The sequence below is a fragment of the Myxocyprinus asiaticus genome, chromosome 5 (assembly GCF_019703515.2).
Source record: "Myxocyprinus asiaticus isolate MX2 ecotype Aquarium Trade chromosome 5, UBuf_Myxa_2, whole genome shotgun sequence".
Lineage (NCBI taxonomy): Eukaryota > Metazoa > Chordata > Actinopteri > Cypriniformes > Catostomidae > Myxocyprinus > Myxocyprinus asiaticus.
In genome coordinates this window covers 45,729,978-45,745,969 of record NC_059348.1, presented here as the reverse complement: position 1 = coordinate 45,745,969, position 15,992 = coordinate 45,729,978, and the positions used below count along the sequence as shown (strand labels likewise).

Sequence of the window (15,992 nt, the reverse complement as noted above, 5' to 3'; positions counted from 1 at the left end):
TGATGATCAGGGCTTTTTTATAGATCTTGAAGGGATGTTGCAAAGAGTTACTTTACAGACACCCGGTTGCGATGGTACAAATGGATTAATTTCAGATTATTTTACTCTGGATAGGGGCACCCAGCAGGGTTGCCCACTTTCCCCATTATTGTTCTGTCTTGCCCAGCCGTGATAAGAAATTAGGACGATTTTCCAGGGGTGATGGCGGGAGGTATGGCGCATAAGCTTTTGCTTTACGCAGATGATATTTTATTATTCGTCTCTGACCCTACTAGATCTATGACTTGCCTCCACAGAATTATTAATTCCTTTTATAAATTCTCAGGATACAAAGTTAATTGGTCTAAATCCGAAGCATTGGTTCTGACAGCGTACTGCCCTGTAACGACTTTTCAGCCGGGTGCCTTCCAGTGGCCCCAGCAGGGCATTAAGTATTTGGGTATTTTATTCCCAGCAAATTTGTGTGATTTAGTCAAAATTTGAGTTAATTTTGACCCTTTAATAAAAAGGTTTTCGAGTGATGTGGGCAGGTGGGCTTCATTACATTTATCTATGATTGGGAAGGTTAATGTTATTAAAATGAATGTATTCCAAAATTCATCTATCTGCTACAATCTCTCCCTATAGATGTCCCCCTTTCTTATGGTAAACATCCCAGATTACATTTCAGTAAATTGCATCAGCCGACTGACAAAGGTGGGCTAGGCCTACCAAGATTTTGTTTTATTATTATGCATTCAGTCTCAGACATTTGGCTCATTGGTCGCTTCCACCTGAGAGAGCCCCTCCCTGGTTTTGTATTGAACAGGAAGTTCTTGTCCCTATTTCGCCATTGCAAAGCCTTTCTATCAAACTAATCAGAGAAGTTAAGTTACACACCATTATCCCGCATTTACACTCGGTATGGACAAAAGTGTCCAGAGTGTTTAATTCGGACGTTTATTTAAATGTTGCCTCGAGCATATGGCTGAACCCAGAATTATGTATTAATAAGTACCCTTTCTGCTGGTCAGAGTGGATTGTGAGGGAGGTTAATACGCTCGGTGACCTATATGAGAGTGGAGTGTTGAGATCCTTTGAAAATATGGTTCAACATTTTGGGATTCCCAGGTCTCAATTCTTCAGGTATTTACAGCTGCGCCTCCTGCTCTGTACTATTTTTGGGAGTAGCATACACCCCCCTAAAGCTGCAGATACTCTGGGAGTGGTGATTACTGCTTTTGGAAAAGGTCATGAGGCATCAGTATATTACTCCGTGCTAATTCAGAGTCTGGGGGATGGAGCTTCAACTTCTCTCAAGAGATTATGGGAGAAAGATTTAAACTTGGTATTGGAGGAGGGAGTGTGGGCTAGGATTCTAAAAAACATAAAGTCTACATCTAGAGATGCAAGGGTGCGTCTTATGCAATTTAAGATATTACATTGATTCTATTGGACCCCCTCTAGATTGTATAGGCTTGGTCTGAAAGACACACCCACCTGCTGGTGATGCCATTCAGAAGATGGAGACACAACCCATGTTTTTTGGTGGTGTGTTAAGATCCAAGAATTTTGGTTAAAGGTTCAGAGTTTTATGTGTGACGTATTCGGCACTCAAATTTAATTTAGCCTCAGACTCTGTATTTTAGGCGATGGGGCGGTCATTAATATAGGGGATAAACATGAACTTAGATTTATTTGATGGGAAATGGGGCAGCTATTTGGCTGTCTTGGAGGGCTCTCGGGGAGGGGCAGTGGAGAAAGAAGTATAGTTTTAAATGTGTGTGATTATTATTATTATTTTGTGTGTGTGTGTGTGTGTGTGTGTGTGTGTATACTCATTTGTGACCACAGGGATGTTTGTTGAAGGTCAGGGTGGGGTTGGAATTGGGAGGGGTAATAATGGGGGTTAAATGTTGATTATGTGCATATATGTTTAGCTTTTCTTTGTAAATTGTATGAATAAATAAAAACTGTTAATCAGAAGAAAAAAATATGAGGATGCTCAAGTCCACATGTGACTAACTAATGTGACATTAAAATGTGTTATCAATGACTTCATGCCTCATTTTATGAGTAGAATTCACATGATATCAGTTAAAAAAGCTGTTTTAACCACTCGATGATGACTTAAAGTAATATATATGCAGAAGATAGTGTTTTAATATGCTAACACTATACGCAGCCATAATGCGCTGGTTACCCTCTGTTATTGTATTTTATGATGACGCTAATACAACTGCAAAGATGGGTGTATAAAAGAGTGTTAATGGGTAGAATACAGACAATAGAATGATGATCGGCATTATCTTACTTTGGGCAGATGAGTGAATGGCTTTTGGGTGCAGACAGCACATGCATGGAGCAGCATATCAAACAACAGTGAATAGGCAATTAAGAGTATTTGAGTAGATTTGATTCCTTCTGTAGACTATTTAAACAAAAAACAAAAAAAATCGCATGACACGTTCTTGGAAAATGTCTCTACGCGAACGATTGTACAGATGTAGGTACGTTTGCACTGTCTCGGAAATAACTCTGCATGCCGGTGTGTTCATGACATGTTGACTGATCTTAACTGACTGAATGGGTATTAGCTGTCGGCCTCAAAGTAGGTGGAGCTCCAGATCACACCTACCTATGACGTGGACCAATGGCAGCAAGAAGGTGTTTAGCAGCAGGTACAAATTTTTTCTGTAAGTTTGCACCGGCGAGCTGTTACGAAACAACGAAATTAACTCAACAACACCTTTATTTTGGGCAGATTTTGTTCTAAATGAAGTCACACCTATTCGTTTGTTGATTTAATATGAAGGAAGCTTTTAAGTGTCCGAAAGATCATGGAAAAAATATAAAGGTATATTGCATTTTTAGTGCAAAAAAAAAAAAAAACTTGACTAAAATGATTCGTACACTTAAAGATTTTTTTTTTAATCATAAATAGACACACAAACACTGCAGGATATTAATTGCTGTATATAATCCCTAAAAATGGCTGGTGAAAGAGCATTTGGTTGAAATGACACTAACCCTGGTGCTGCTGGGGTGGCCCTGAGCTTGTTCGGATGCTGTAATTGGCTGAAAAGCCCTCCTTGGTAATGGCATTGTCTGTGTGGATGCTGAGAGAGAGAATGCCAGTGTACGAGATCACACTGCCTGGCTGTCTGGAACCACAGTACCGACCAATATGAGGCCCAACTGTGAAAGAGAATCAATTCACAGTTCATTCAAAATACTCTACAGATTTGTACAACTCTACCTGTAATCATTCATCATGCTAAAAAGCCTGTCATCCAACTCCAAGACTATACAGACTGAAGGACATACACTTCATGTTGCTCTCAGCATGAAGTCTTACCAAAAGCACAGTTTTTACTTAATTTCCTCTTTTTTTCTGTCTCTACCTGTTGGATATCCATCCCATATCTCCAGATAGTCAAATCTGCATACGGCCCCAACAGGTGCGGTTGTATCTGGTTCCATATCGAAGCTCTGGAAGTCTAAAAGGATCTCTGCCATCTTAGGTGCAAAGATGATGAAGGTGCACTCCAGGTTGTTTGGGTACTTGTCAGGGAAACCAGGAGTTTGGATCACCCCATGTGGCGCAGTGAAGTTTCTGGAACATTCAGTACCTGCTCAGAATGTAAAATTACAGTATTAATGTTTTAAAATCACTTACCAGTAGGTATTTGTAACAATAATGTTTTTAGTGAGTGAATAAATAATATAGTAGCAGTTGAAATATCATTTACTTATAAATATTTCACTTAAAAGAGCCCCTCTTTGTCTTAGTTGAATGTTTGTGTATTATAATGTTTTAAAGTCTTTGTGCGTGTGATGTGTGTTTATTGGTATGTTTGTGTGTTTATAGGTACCTGTGCGGTGTATTTCGTAGCGGATGCTGAATCCAGCTCCTGCGCTTTCATAGTCTGTGGTGAATTTGATGAGTAAAGAGTTTCCACTAGAGATGATCGGAGATGGGGCAATTTTGCCGCAGAACCTCCCGGGAGAGAAAGCATTCTCATCGGCACCATCAAACACCTGAACAAAGTCATACCTACACACACACACACACACACACACACACACACACACACATGTTGGTGCGGCTATCCTTATGAGGACTCTCCATAGACATAATGATTTTTATACTGTACGAACTATAGATTCTATCCCTTTACCCTCACAAAAACATTCTGCATTTTTATATTTTAAATAAAACATTATTTAGTATGTTTTTTAAGCGATTTGAATTATGGGGACACTAGAAATGTCCTCATAACCACATTCATTGCATAATACCCTTGTAATTACCAGTTTGTAACCTAAACAAATGTCCTCGTAAACCATCCAAACCCACCCATACACACACGCACACACAAACAGACAGATGATTTAAATTAAGTTTGTTTATGCATTCTATTCAAATACTATGAAATACAGTAATACGCTATGCTAATAATATCTGTGTTCTGTTTTTATAGGCAATTTAACATATATAATAAAACATATATACACATACTCTGTATACATACATACATATGTATGCATGTGTCTAATTGCTATATATAATATATAACATATGTATTTATGTGCCTTATCTATATAATAATATATAATATAATTATTATAATTTAAAAATATAATATATAGATATATAGAGAGATATATTTTCATAACATTTTTATATAATAATAATAAAATAATGCATTAAAACACCAGCAGGTTTCATGTGCTACAGTACATCATGTTATGTTATCATGTCACCATGAGTTTTTATTTTGTGTAACCATGAATAGGTAGGTAAAATAATGTATTATAACTGTGGTTACAAATATTAATAAAAGAAATATAAAGGATTACAATGTGTAGAATACAGGTGCATCTCAATAAATTAGAATGTCGTGGAAAAGTTCATTTATTTCAGTAATTCAACTCAAATTGTGAAACTCGTGTATTAAATAAATTCAGTGCACACAGACTGAAGTAGTTTAAGTCTTTGGTTCTTTTAATTGTGATGATTTTGGCTCACATTTAACAAAAACCCACCAATTCACTATCTCAAAAAATTAGAATACATCATAAGACCAATAAAAAAAACATTTTTAGTGAATTGTTGGCCTTCTGGAAAGTATGTTCATTTACTGTATATGTACTCAATACTTGGTAGGGGCTCCTTTTGCTTTAATTACTGCCTCAATTCGGCGTGGCATGGAGGTGATCAGTTTGTGGCACTGCTGAGGTGGTATGGAAGCCCAGGTTTCTTTGACAGTGGCCTTCAGCTCATCTGCATTTATTGGTCTCTTGTTTCTCATTTTCCTCTTGACAATACCCCATAGATTCTCTATGGGGTTCAGGTCTGGTGAGTTTGCTGGCCAGTCAAGCACACCAACACCATGGTCATTTAACCAACTTTTGGTGCTTTTGGCAGTGTGGGCAGGTGCCAAATCCTGCTGGAAAATGAAATCAGCATCTTTAAAAAGCTGGTCAGCAGAAGGAAGCATGAAGTGCTCCAAAATTTCTTGGTAAACGGGTGCAGTGACTTTGGTTTTCAAAAAACACAATGGACCAACACCAGCAGATGACATTGCACCCCAAATCATCACAGACTGTGGAAACTTAACACTGGACTTCAAGCAACTTTGGCTATGAGCTTCTCCACCCTTCCTCCAGACTCTAGGACCTTGGTTTCCAAATGAAATACAAAACTTGCTCTCATCTGAAAAGAGGACTTTGGAACACTGGGCAACAGTCCAGTTCTTCTTCTCCTTAGCCCAGGTAAGACGCCTCTGACATTGTCTGTGGTTCAGGAGTGGCTTGACAAGAGGAATACGACAACTGTAGCCAAATTCCTTGAAATGTCTGTGTGTGGTGGCTCTTGATGCCTTGACCCCAGCCTCAGTCCATTCCTTGTGAAGTTCACCCAAATTCTTGAATCGATTTTGCTTGACAATCATAAGGCTGCGGTTCTCTCGGTTGGTTGTACATCTTTTTCTTCCACACTTTTTCCTTCCACTCAACTTTCTGTTAACATGCTTGGATACAGCACTCTGTGAACAGCCAGCTTCTTTGGCAATGAATGTTTGTGGCTTACCCTCCTTGTGAAGGGTGTCAATGATTGTCTTCTGGACAACTGTCAGATCAGCAGTCTTCCCCATGATTGTGTAGCCTAGTGAACCAAACTGAGAGACCATTTTGAAGGCTCAGGAAACCTTTGCAGGTGTTTTGAGTTGATTAGCTGATTGGCATGTCACCATATTCTAATTTGTTGAGATAGTGAATTGTTGGGTTTTTGTTAAATGTGAGCCAAAATCATCACAATCAAAAGAACCAAAGACTTAAACTACTTCAGTCTGTGTGCACTGAATTTATTTAATACACGAGTTTCACAATTTGAGTTGAATTACTGAAATAAATGAACTTTTCCACGACATTCTAATTTATTGAGATGCACCTGTATATGGCATTACCAATACCTTTATAATGCACTTAAAACACCATGATAATTTATTATATATACAAACATTATATAAAGTGCTGCCGAAAACTCTGATCCCCCTCCTCTTATTCACCCTATGGTCACTTTTAGATTACCCATTTGGATTCATTTTGATGACTTGTTCACCATCAGATCTTTCAAAACCACCCAAAACATAAGGCATTTCCTGTTGACCTGACACTGGTTTTACACACAGCTCCCCCGCAGAGTACATGCTCACGCTCTCTTGCTCTTCTGTAACCCAAGACACTGACGGTCAGTGTGACCTCTGACCTCTCACCACAACGTGAACCTCTGCATGAGCTGAAGCATGCTTCCTGCCTTTCTGATAGATCGTCCCTGTCCTCTGGACTCACACTAGACTCTGATGATCGGTATTTTAATTAACTGATCACAAAAATAATCCAGGAACTCTTGCAATAGGAAAATTATAGTTTTTTTTTTTTTTTTTTAAGTTTTTTAAAAGTTTTTTTACAGAAATTGTGTAGGATGACTTGTAGAATTATGGATAAATTAAAGATTTGCAGATTTTACTCTTTTGACTTAAATAACTGGTAAATACAGAATCACTGAGGTTTGGGGTTGATGACAGGTGAGGTTCATTATTCTGAATTCATACTTTTATAATGCTATTTGTAATCTTCCATAGTTTCAAACACAAAATTAGGGCCACCATGACGAATCAGTCTACTCTGTAAATTTATCATGCACACACACAATCACACTCTTTGAATTTAAGTTTCTGATGTTTTTATATCAGTTTAATATGTTCAATTTCTTTTATCTTTATCTTTATTTAGACTAATCCAGCAGTAAATGTATGTTATTAACAAGGAGAGGTTTTTAAAGAAGCCAAATTGTTTTTTTTTTTAAATCTCTTCTGCACATATTTCTCGTCTGCTGTGCATTACTGTATTCTCATGGTACCAAACAATCAACAAACAAACAAACAAATACATGAACAAACAAACAAGCAAACAGTCTGTACGTTCCCTTTCGTAGGAACTCCAGCTGCGTAATCGCATTGGGACACGCCCTGAGTGTCACGTGGTCTGAAGCCCTTGTTCAATCACGGCAATTTATTGGCTGGTGGCGCTTAAGCGACACCCCTAGGGAGCTACGTCATGGCTCTTTGGCGCCATCGAGTCAGATTTTCTGTTCTTCAGTGCCAGATTTTGTCTAAACCCGCATTTGTTGCAGCGACTCATGTCGAAGCAAGGATTATTAATCCCCCCTTTGAGTGGGGAACACGTAAGCACGTCGTTTATACAGCGTAAATTTCAGAGCAATTTTAATGTGATTTTTCCCTAACATTACAATGGTCCAACGGGGACAGCTGCATTTTTCGAGGCTTGCAGTTTCTCACCACGAGGCGTTATCCCCACTTGTTCCAGTTCCAAGGGCTCCAGATTTGTAGCTCCGTGTGTGGGAGCCGTTTGGGATTTCAGCTTTGTGTCTGAGAAGTTTGGAGTGGAAATGGACATCGGATTCTTGCTCGTGCGAGTCTCGTCGGACATGCTCTGATGCCTGGCTCGGCGGCCATTTTCAGACGAACAAAGTGTGCGAAAGAGTTACCATGCGCATCTTGAGCCGCTGTCATTAAAAAACATTGTATGAGAGAATTCGTCATTGGAAGGTAAGGAACAAATTGGCCCCTTTGTCCCTATTGTCTTTTTCTGTGTTGTTCTGGGTGAATAAGGCAATGGAGGAGTGGCCTTGGCCTTTCTCTCTCTCCCCTCCCCGTTCGAAGCGAACTGCTCGTGGCGGAGGCGATCATGCATGGGCCAGTTAGCCTGACTGCAGAATGAGGGGGCTGGAATAAGAGAATATTCCCCAACGGAGTGATGGCAAACCAACACGCGGAGTGCTTCGTGGGTGCCATTATTCTTTTGGGATTCTGTCAGGAGATGCAAGGTATTTTAACTTGTCTCTTTTATCTCGAAGATCGTTTATCGTGTTTCTTCCCCCGCGGCTCACACTGGGGAATGAGTTGGTCAAGGCAATGCTTTTGTTCGCGAGGGTGTTTCACGCTCTCCAGGTACTACACGTTGTTCCCCCATTATATGCTGGGATCGGTTTAGTGTCTAACCCGTTTTTCATTACACCAATTTAGCTCAGTTTCCCCCATAATTTACACTGGTGAATGAGCATTGAATATTTTCAGTTGTTCCTAGTATGGCCTCTGCCTCCATGACCAAGGGTCTTGGGGCATGTGTAATATAACTCAATGTACGATAAAAATAGGTCTACACACGATCCTGAAAGGCTTGCTGTGTAACGAAGGATGAGTCCCCACAGTGAACGAAATTGGATCGCATAAACGTATCCGTTTCTCTACTGTTTGTCCTTCAGTCAGTATCAGAATGAGTTCGCTGTTGTACGTGCCTCGAACATTCGACAACCAGAATATGGTTCAGCTTTCCCCCGCAGCTTGAACCCCCGGAGCGAACATAAAAAAAATGCTTCCCAAATTCAGCCTCTATCTCCATGACCAAGGGTCTCGAAATATGCATAACAGATTTCAATGTTCATCAAGCACAAGTACACCAAACACACAGTGAACATAAGCACCACATGTTGAATGCACATAACACATAAGAATGCTGAGGCTGTTGTGGCAAACCAGTTTTCTCATATAAATATTCCCCCCAACGTTCATACACTTTTCCCCGTTCAAATACCAGGGAAAAGGTTTATTCTGTCAGCGTCCCTGCTGTAGATACATTTCAGGGCGCTCACTGGGTACTGGGTACTTCGAACGATAAAGCATGGCTATGTAATTCAATTCAGGCAGGCTCCGCCGGTGTTCAATGGGGTTGTTCTGACAGACGTTTCTGTTCGGGAAGCCCCGTTTTTGATTTGGGAAATTCTCTCTTAGAAAAAGGGGCAATAGAAGAGATTACCCCTTCTCAGAGAGAGAATGCAGCTTTTAAAGCCGATATTTTCTGGTCCCGAATAAAGACGCTGGCCTGCATCCCATTCTGGATTTTGAGATGTTTGAATTTCGCTCTAATGAAATGTCAATTCAGAATGCTGATGCAGAAACAAATAATTTCACAAGTGCAGCCGGGGGGCTGGTTTGTGACAATAGTTTTGAAGGATGTTTATTTCCATATTCAGACTGCGCCAAAGCACAGGCGCTTTCTCAGATTTGCTTTTAGGGGCAAGCATATCAATTTTGCTTCATTCCGTTCGGACTTGCACTGGCACCACAAACTTTCACAAAATGCATGGATGCAGCTTTGACACCCTTGAGGCTTTAAGGCATTCGCATTTTGAATTATCTTGACGATTGGTTGGTGTTTCCCCACCCTGAGACTTTGGCTGCCCAACATCGAGATGTCATTCTCAGCCATTTGATCTAGGGCTGTGTGTAACCTAGACAAGAGTGTCCTGTTGCCAGGGTAACAGACTCTGTTTCTAGGGGTGGAGATGGATTCGTGAGCGATGCAGGCACGTCTGTCTCCAGTTTGCATTCTGTCATTTCACCAGTGTCTAGCGATGTTCAGAGTGGGACACATTCTGCCTGCAAGAACATTTCACAGGCTTTTGGGGCTCATTATCGCGGCTTCCGCTGTCATTCTCCCGGGCATGTTGCGTGCGAGACCTTTTCAGTGCTGAATGAACTCCACAAAGGGACTTCAACCACTGATGCAATTCTCCTTTGATAGACGCCCCAGTGTGTGGAGTTTTGCTCTCAGATCAAGAACGTATTGAATTTTGTTTTTGCTCTGTGATGGTCCCTCCTCCTAATTTTCTTTCATGACATCTAACACGTCACGTGCTTACGCCCATATAACAATTAAAACGGGGAAAATCCTGAGGAGGCTTGCGGGACGTCTCGTACTGCAAATAACAGGGGTTCGAGCCACTTATCCCAATTCCGAGCATCTCCATGCACAAACTTTAGAATCATATTTTTTAAGGTCTGATTAAATCGTTGGACCAAGCCGTCCATTTGTGGGTGGCAAACACTAGTCCAAATCGATTTAATACCCAATAATTCGTACACCTCGCGCAGTGTACATGACATAAAAATAGTGCCCTGATCAGTGAGGATTTCTTTCGAAATCCCCACTCGGTAGATAATTTTGAAACAGTGCCTCCGCAACACTGAGATGTTGTGCAGTGGCACTGCTTCCGGATATCGCATTGCATAATCCACCAGGACTAAAGTAAAGCGATGCCTGCGTGCTGTCCGTTCTAATGATATAATGAAGATGGACTTTTTCAGCACCAAGTAGTCCAGGAGGTTGGCGACCGGAAGCTGTTGCGCAGCAGCGGCAGAAGGTGCACGCCCACTGTTCCGCCGGCCACTTCAGAGCTTTGGTGGTGTGCTCGAAGAGCTCAAGGTATGCCTCCGAATCATCTTAGTGAGCAACACATGGGGATGTGCTGCTGCCGGGGAAGCAGCGGCCGCCCCCTCCAGAGGTACTAAGCTCCGCAGCAGCCGCAGGTCCTACTGTGTCAAAAGGTTCAATAAATGAGGAAGCGGGAGATGGTGATTCCAACTCAGGTATGTCACTCTTTATTCTCATCAATAAAAACACGTTCGCATACAGCAGTGAAGCTTCAAAACGGCAATGGCCAACACATAAATAGCTTCAGGTGTCTCCCCCAGTCACATGCACACAAGCAGTCTTTGTGGCGTCTGTTTCTCTCTCTCGAGCACTCTATGGACTGGGCACCTTTTATCTCCCCCATCTCTCATTGTGAACATAGAAAGAGCATTTACCAGCAATTAATCTCAGGTGAAACCCTTACCACTTCCTCTCTCCCCAGACGACCAAGGCCTTGCCTCCACACTCGCTTTTCAGCGGACTCAAACATCACATTCTCTGTAGGCATATGTGTGTGTCTCTCTCACCCTGTCTCTGGCATGGTCCATCGTTTTATCGCTCTCCCCAGTGCTTACTGCAATCAGAAACAGCTGTTAGACATTATAGCGCTCAGGTGTGTACCGATACCGCTTTCTCTCTCACTGGATGAACCATGACCATGCCCCCTCCGTCACAGCATCATTTAAAAGGGTTGGTAATTTGCATGCCCTGTCGATCAATCCCTTATGTATGGATTTTGTGCCAGGGTGTTCAAGAGTGGTGTTAAGGCCTCGTTTGGGCTATTTTCCCAAGGTCGTTTCTACATCATTTCGCTCGCAGACTATTAATTTTCAGGCTTTCTATCCTCCCCCATTTGAGTCGGAGGAGCATTAAAGATTGCATATGCTTTGCCCAGTTCAGGCGCTGCTAGTTTATGTTAACCGTACTAGCCAGTGGTGTAAGTCAGAGCAGTTGTTTGTGTGCTTTGGTGGCTGCAACAGGGGTGTTTCGGTGACCGAGCAAAGACTATCTCATTGGCTTGATGCAATTTCAAGTGCTTATGAAGCACGTGGTTTTCCTTAGCCTTCGGGTATTCGAGCCCATTCTACGTAGAGCATGGCATCCTAATTAGCTTTGGCTAGAGGTGCGTTCTTAGAGGACATTTGTAGAACGGCAGGGTCATATCTGCATACATTTGTTAGATTTTATAATCTGGAATCTGGTTTGACTCCTGCTTCCCAGGTTCTCTCCATTGGAACAGGAGTACACTCAGAATTTTCTCTGTTTTATTCAGATGCTTTAGCTCGCTTGTGCACCGCTATATGCTTGCCACACGGGCGTAGACAGTTTGCAGCTACTGTTTGCATGGCGTGAATGTATATCGTTCCCAATGCGATTACACAGCTCGAGTTCCCATGAAAGGGAACGCTGGTTCCCTGTGTGTGAATGAGACGCTGCGTAAACTGGCCATACTTTCTAGCAGGTGCATAAGCTTGTGTGTTCCTGCAGAAAATCTGACTTGATGGTGCCAAAGCAAGCACTTTTAAGGAGCCCGTGATGTAGCTCCCAAGGGGCGTCGCTTAAGCACCACCAGCCAGTAAACTGGCGTCATTGTACAAGGGCTTCAGACCACGTGACTCTCAGGGCGTATCCCAATGCAATTATGCAGCATCTCGTTCCCACTCAGGGAACCAGGATTACGTTTCACATTTCACGTAACCGAGACATTTATGCATGTTTTTGATTAAGACAATCAGAGAGAGTTTAGAGGGGGTTTTATCTGATAAGAGGACGTGTTTATGACAGATCTACTCAATTTCTACAAAAGCAGAAATTCACATTGTCTGTGGTTTCGCATCAAAAATATCCTGCTATTGAGAAACACACACAGAGAATGAGGATGTGAAAGCTGATGATATAGTGAATTATTGAGAGACAACAAACCAACAATAAAACTGTGTTTGCAGCTGATGCAGTCACCACATAAATGAGAGTGTATGAGCAAAAAAAAGTTATGTGTGTGTGTGTCCAATAAAGATTGAATATAAAAAGATGAGAGACAGAGACAGTTAATAATAAGGATTATAAAACGCATATGTCTGGTCCTGGATGTTGATTGGTCAATAGCCGTGCTTTATTAATGATAAAATACAGTGTGAATCGAGTGAAATTTTGTGTTATGTTTCAGAAGACGAAAGAAAAACAGCAGATTTGCTTGGTGAAATTTCCACAAACTAACACTTTTTGGTTTTCTTAAATTTGTGTAAATGTACTTGGGGTTCAAAGTATTTTGGGGTTCAAAGAGTTTTTTCGCCATCTACCTGGAAAGAAGGAAAGTGGGCTCATAGGCGGGGCACACTGTAACAGCTGAGGGGCAAATTGTAAAATGACAAAACTGCAGCTTAAAATCCCTCTCTAACAATTGTATCCGATCTAATTAAAATAAATATAAGAGAAACTAAACTATTATGTCAAAAAAAGACATTTATTTACTATGTCATATATAATATAGCAATAATTTTGAAACTTGACAGTGAATACTACACAACAAAGCTACAAGGTTGGCTGAAATAATGCATGGATTGATGACAAGAATTGGGATTTAAACCTGGCTCGTCACTTCTGTTGGCTAGCTAAGAATTAAAAGACTATGCAAGATGCTATCTAACAGATTGGAGATTAAAATGATACTGCCTCGTTTAAAATTAACACTAAAAACAGAGATGAAAATGAACTTTTGGCAATATTTTTCAATGTTTTTTTAATTTTGCTGCATTTTTTCTCTACACAGTGTTGATATGGCAACAAGTAAACAAATGACGTTTTGTCTTACCAGTGTGTGTGGAAACATTTAAACCATGCCTAGCGATAGTTTGTGCCCCGCTCTCCCCTACACTATACACATGTAGTGAATGAATTTTCAAAGTGTAATACTGTCCCAAATGGAACACTAAAGTATTTTTTTTTTTTTTACTACACGGAAGCACTTCCTGTTTTTCAGCTGACAGAAGTGACATTTCAAATACACACAGTGTGTTGCTGCTAGCTTTAGCATCTTAGCCTCAGTTCAGTTCAACACTTACATCTCAAATAATGTAAATATTCACACAGTGTAGGGTGATGGTAAAGCATTCAACTCACTTTTGTAAAATACTGTCTTCGCAACTGTTTCGCTACTTGCCACAGTCACCATTAATTACAATTGTTTTGTCAGGCCAGCATTGCCCTTCTTCTATATACGGCAAGCCACAACCGTTGAGTGCATGGGTCCAACATTCCACTTTTTCGGTTAAAGAAGTACATCATCCAGGTGCTCGAAGTAGTACACTTCTTTTTAATGCATTTTTAGTGTAAACATACTTGCACTACTTACACTACTTGATGTTCAATGATTTTTCTTAAAAAAATAAAAAACAAATAATAATATATGAACATTTGGGTCCTTAATATTTTTATTATGTGGTAACCATTTTATAAAAGCAAAACGGCACTTTAGGATGTGCCATATTGGGAATACAGGGCTAAAGGGGTTGCAGGCACTCAGCTTTGCATCACGCCTAACAATGCACTTCAGCAGTGACTATATTCACAATAAAGCACCCCCCTCATACCTTATTGCTTAAATAAATCATAACTTAAAAAACAGGGGCTTTCCCAAACAGGCTGATAATCTACTACTGTGCTAATGTTGAGACTAGGCTTTCACCTTTTATGAATAAAATGAGAGTGGTGATTGCCCATGCAAAACACGGGTTTGCCTTTGTGCTTGTCCTTCAGACAAGTTAATTGATCATTTACTTGTACAAGTAAAAATTAACTTGTCCTGAGAGAAAAAAAAGTATTTTTTTTTTTTTTTTTTTTAAATTGTGGTGTAAATAAAATTTATTCAGAAGCAATATTCACATCAATATTCTTATTCAGTCACTCGTTTCCCAGCAAGATGTGATGCAGTCATGTAGTGGACAAGCGTTAATGTAGAATCTTGCAGGATGAGGGTTTTTAGTACGTTGCTAGGGTGTTCTGGATCGGTGGTTGCCAAGAGGTTGTTTACTGGCCCGCGTCAAGTCAAAAGAGCCCACCCCGAGTCCTAATAATATCCTGCTATTGAGAAACACACACACAGAATGAGGATGTGAAAGCAGATGATATAGTGAATTATTGAGAGACAACAAACCAACAATAAAACCGTGTTTGCAGCTGATGCAGTCACCACATAAATGAGAGTGTATGAGCAAAAAAAATTGATGTGTGTGTGGGTGTGTGTGTCCAATAAAGATGGAATATAAAAAGATGAGAGACAGAGACAGTTAATAATAAGGATTATAAAACGCATATGTCTGGTCCTGGATGTTGATTGGTCAATAGCCGTGCTTTATTAATGATAAAATACAGTGTGAATCGAGTGAAATTTTGTGTTATGTTTCAGAAGACGAAAGAAAAACAGCAGATTTGCTTGGTGAAATTTCCACAAACTAACACTTTTTGGTTTTCTTAAATTTGTGTAAATGTACTTGGGGTTCAAAGTATTTTGGGGTTCAAAGAGTTTTTTCGCCATCTACCTGGAAAGGAGGAAAGTGGGCTCATAGGCGGGGCACACTGTAACAGCTGAGGGGCACATTGTAAAATGACGAAACTGCAGCTTAAAATCCCTCTCTAACAATTGTATCCGATCTAATTAAAATAAATATAAGAGAAACTAAACTATTATGTCAAAAAAAAGACATTTATGTACTATGTCATATATAATATAGCAATAATTTTGAAACTTGACTGTGAATACTACACAACAAAGCTACAACGTTGGTGGAAATAATGCATGGATTGATGACAAGAATTGGGATTTAAACCTGGCTCGTCACTTCTGTTGGCTAGCTAAGAATTAAAAGACTATGCAAGATGCTATCTAACAGATTGGAGATTAAAATGATACTGCCTCGTTTAAAATTAACACTAAAAACAGAGATGAAATGTAACTTTTTTTTTTTTGCTGCTGTAAAATTAACTTTTGGCAATATTGCCAAAAAAAGTTTTTTTTTAATTTTGCCGCATTTTTTCTCTACACAGTGTTGATATGGCAACAAGTAAACAAATGGCTCGGGGTCCCTTGTTCAAAGCAAGCTCACGTTTTATCTTTCGTAAATCTGATCACTTCGAAAAGTAAAAGCACATCTCTCCTCAACAAGTCTCATGATTTG

At 40.3% G+C, this 15,992-nt stretch overlaps 1 protein-coding gene across 3 annotated transcripts in view; it reads right to left on the bottom strand.

Annotated features, from left to right (window-relative positions):
- The window catches only part of LOC127440614 (neuropilin-1a-like), a 48,833-nt gene that overhangs the window by 24,473 nt on the left and 8,368 nt on the right, over window positions 1-15,992 (bottom strand). For 2 of the 3 annotated variants that reach the window (XM_051697296.1, XM_051697295.1), the window contains exons 3-5: window positions 3,855-4,036; window positions 3,384-3,611; window positions 3,010-3,177 (exon numbers count right to left, since the gene is read on the bottom strand). In XM_051697296.1, the coding sequence (XP_051553256.1) occupies window positions 3,010-3,177; window positions 3,384-3,611; window positions 3,855-4,036 (578 nt within the window). Of the gene's footprint in view, window positions 1-3,009; window positions 3,178-3,383; window positions 3,612-3,854; window positions 4,037-14,700; window positions 14,899-15,992 lie in introns of all 3 variants that reach the window. The other variant, XM_051697298.1, reaches the window with a different exon arrangement.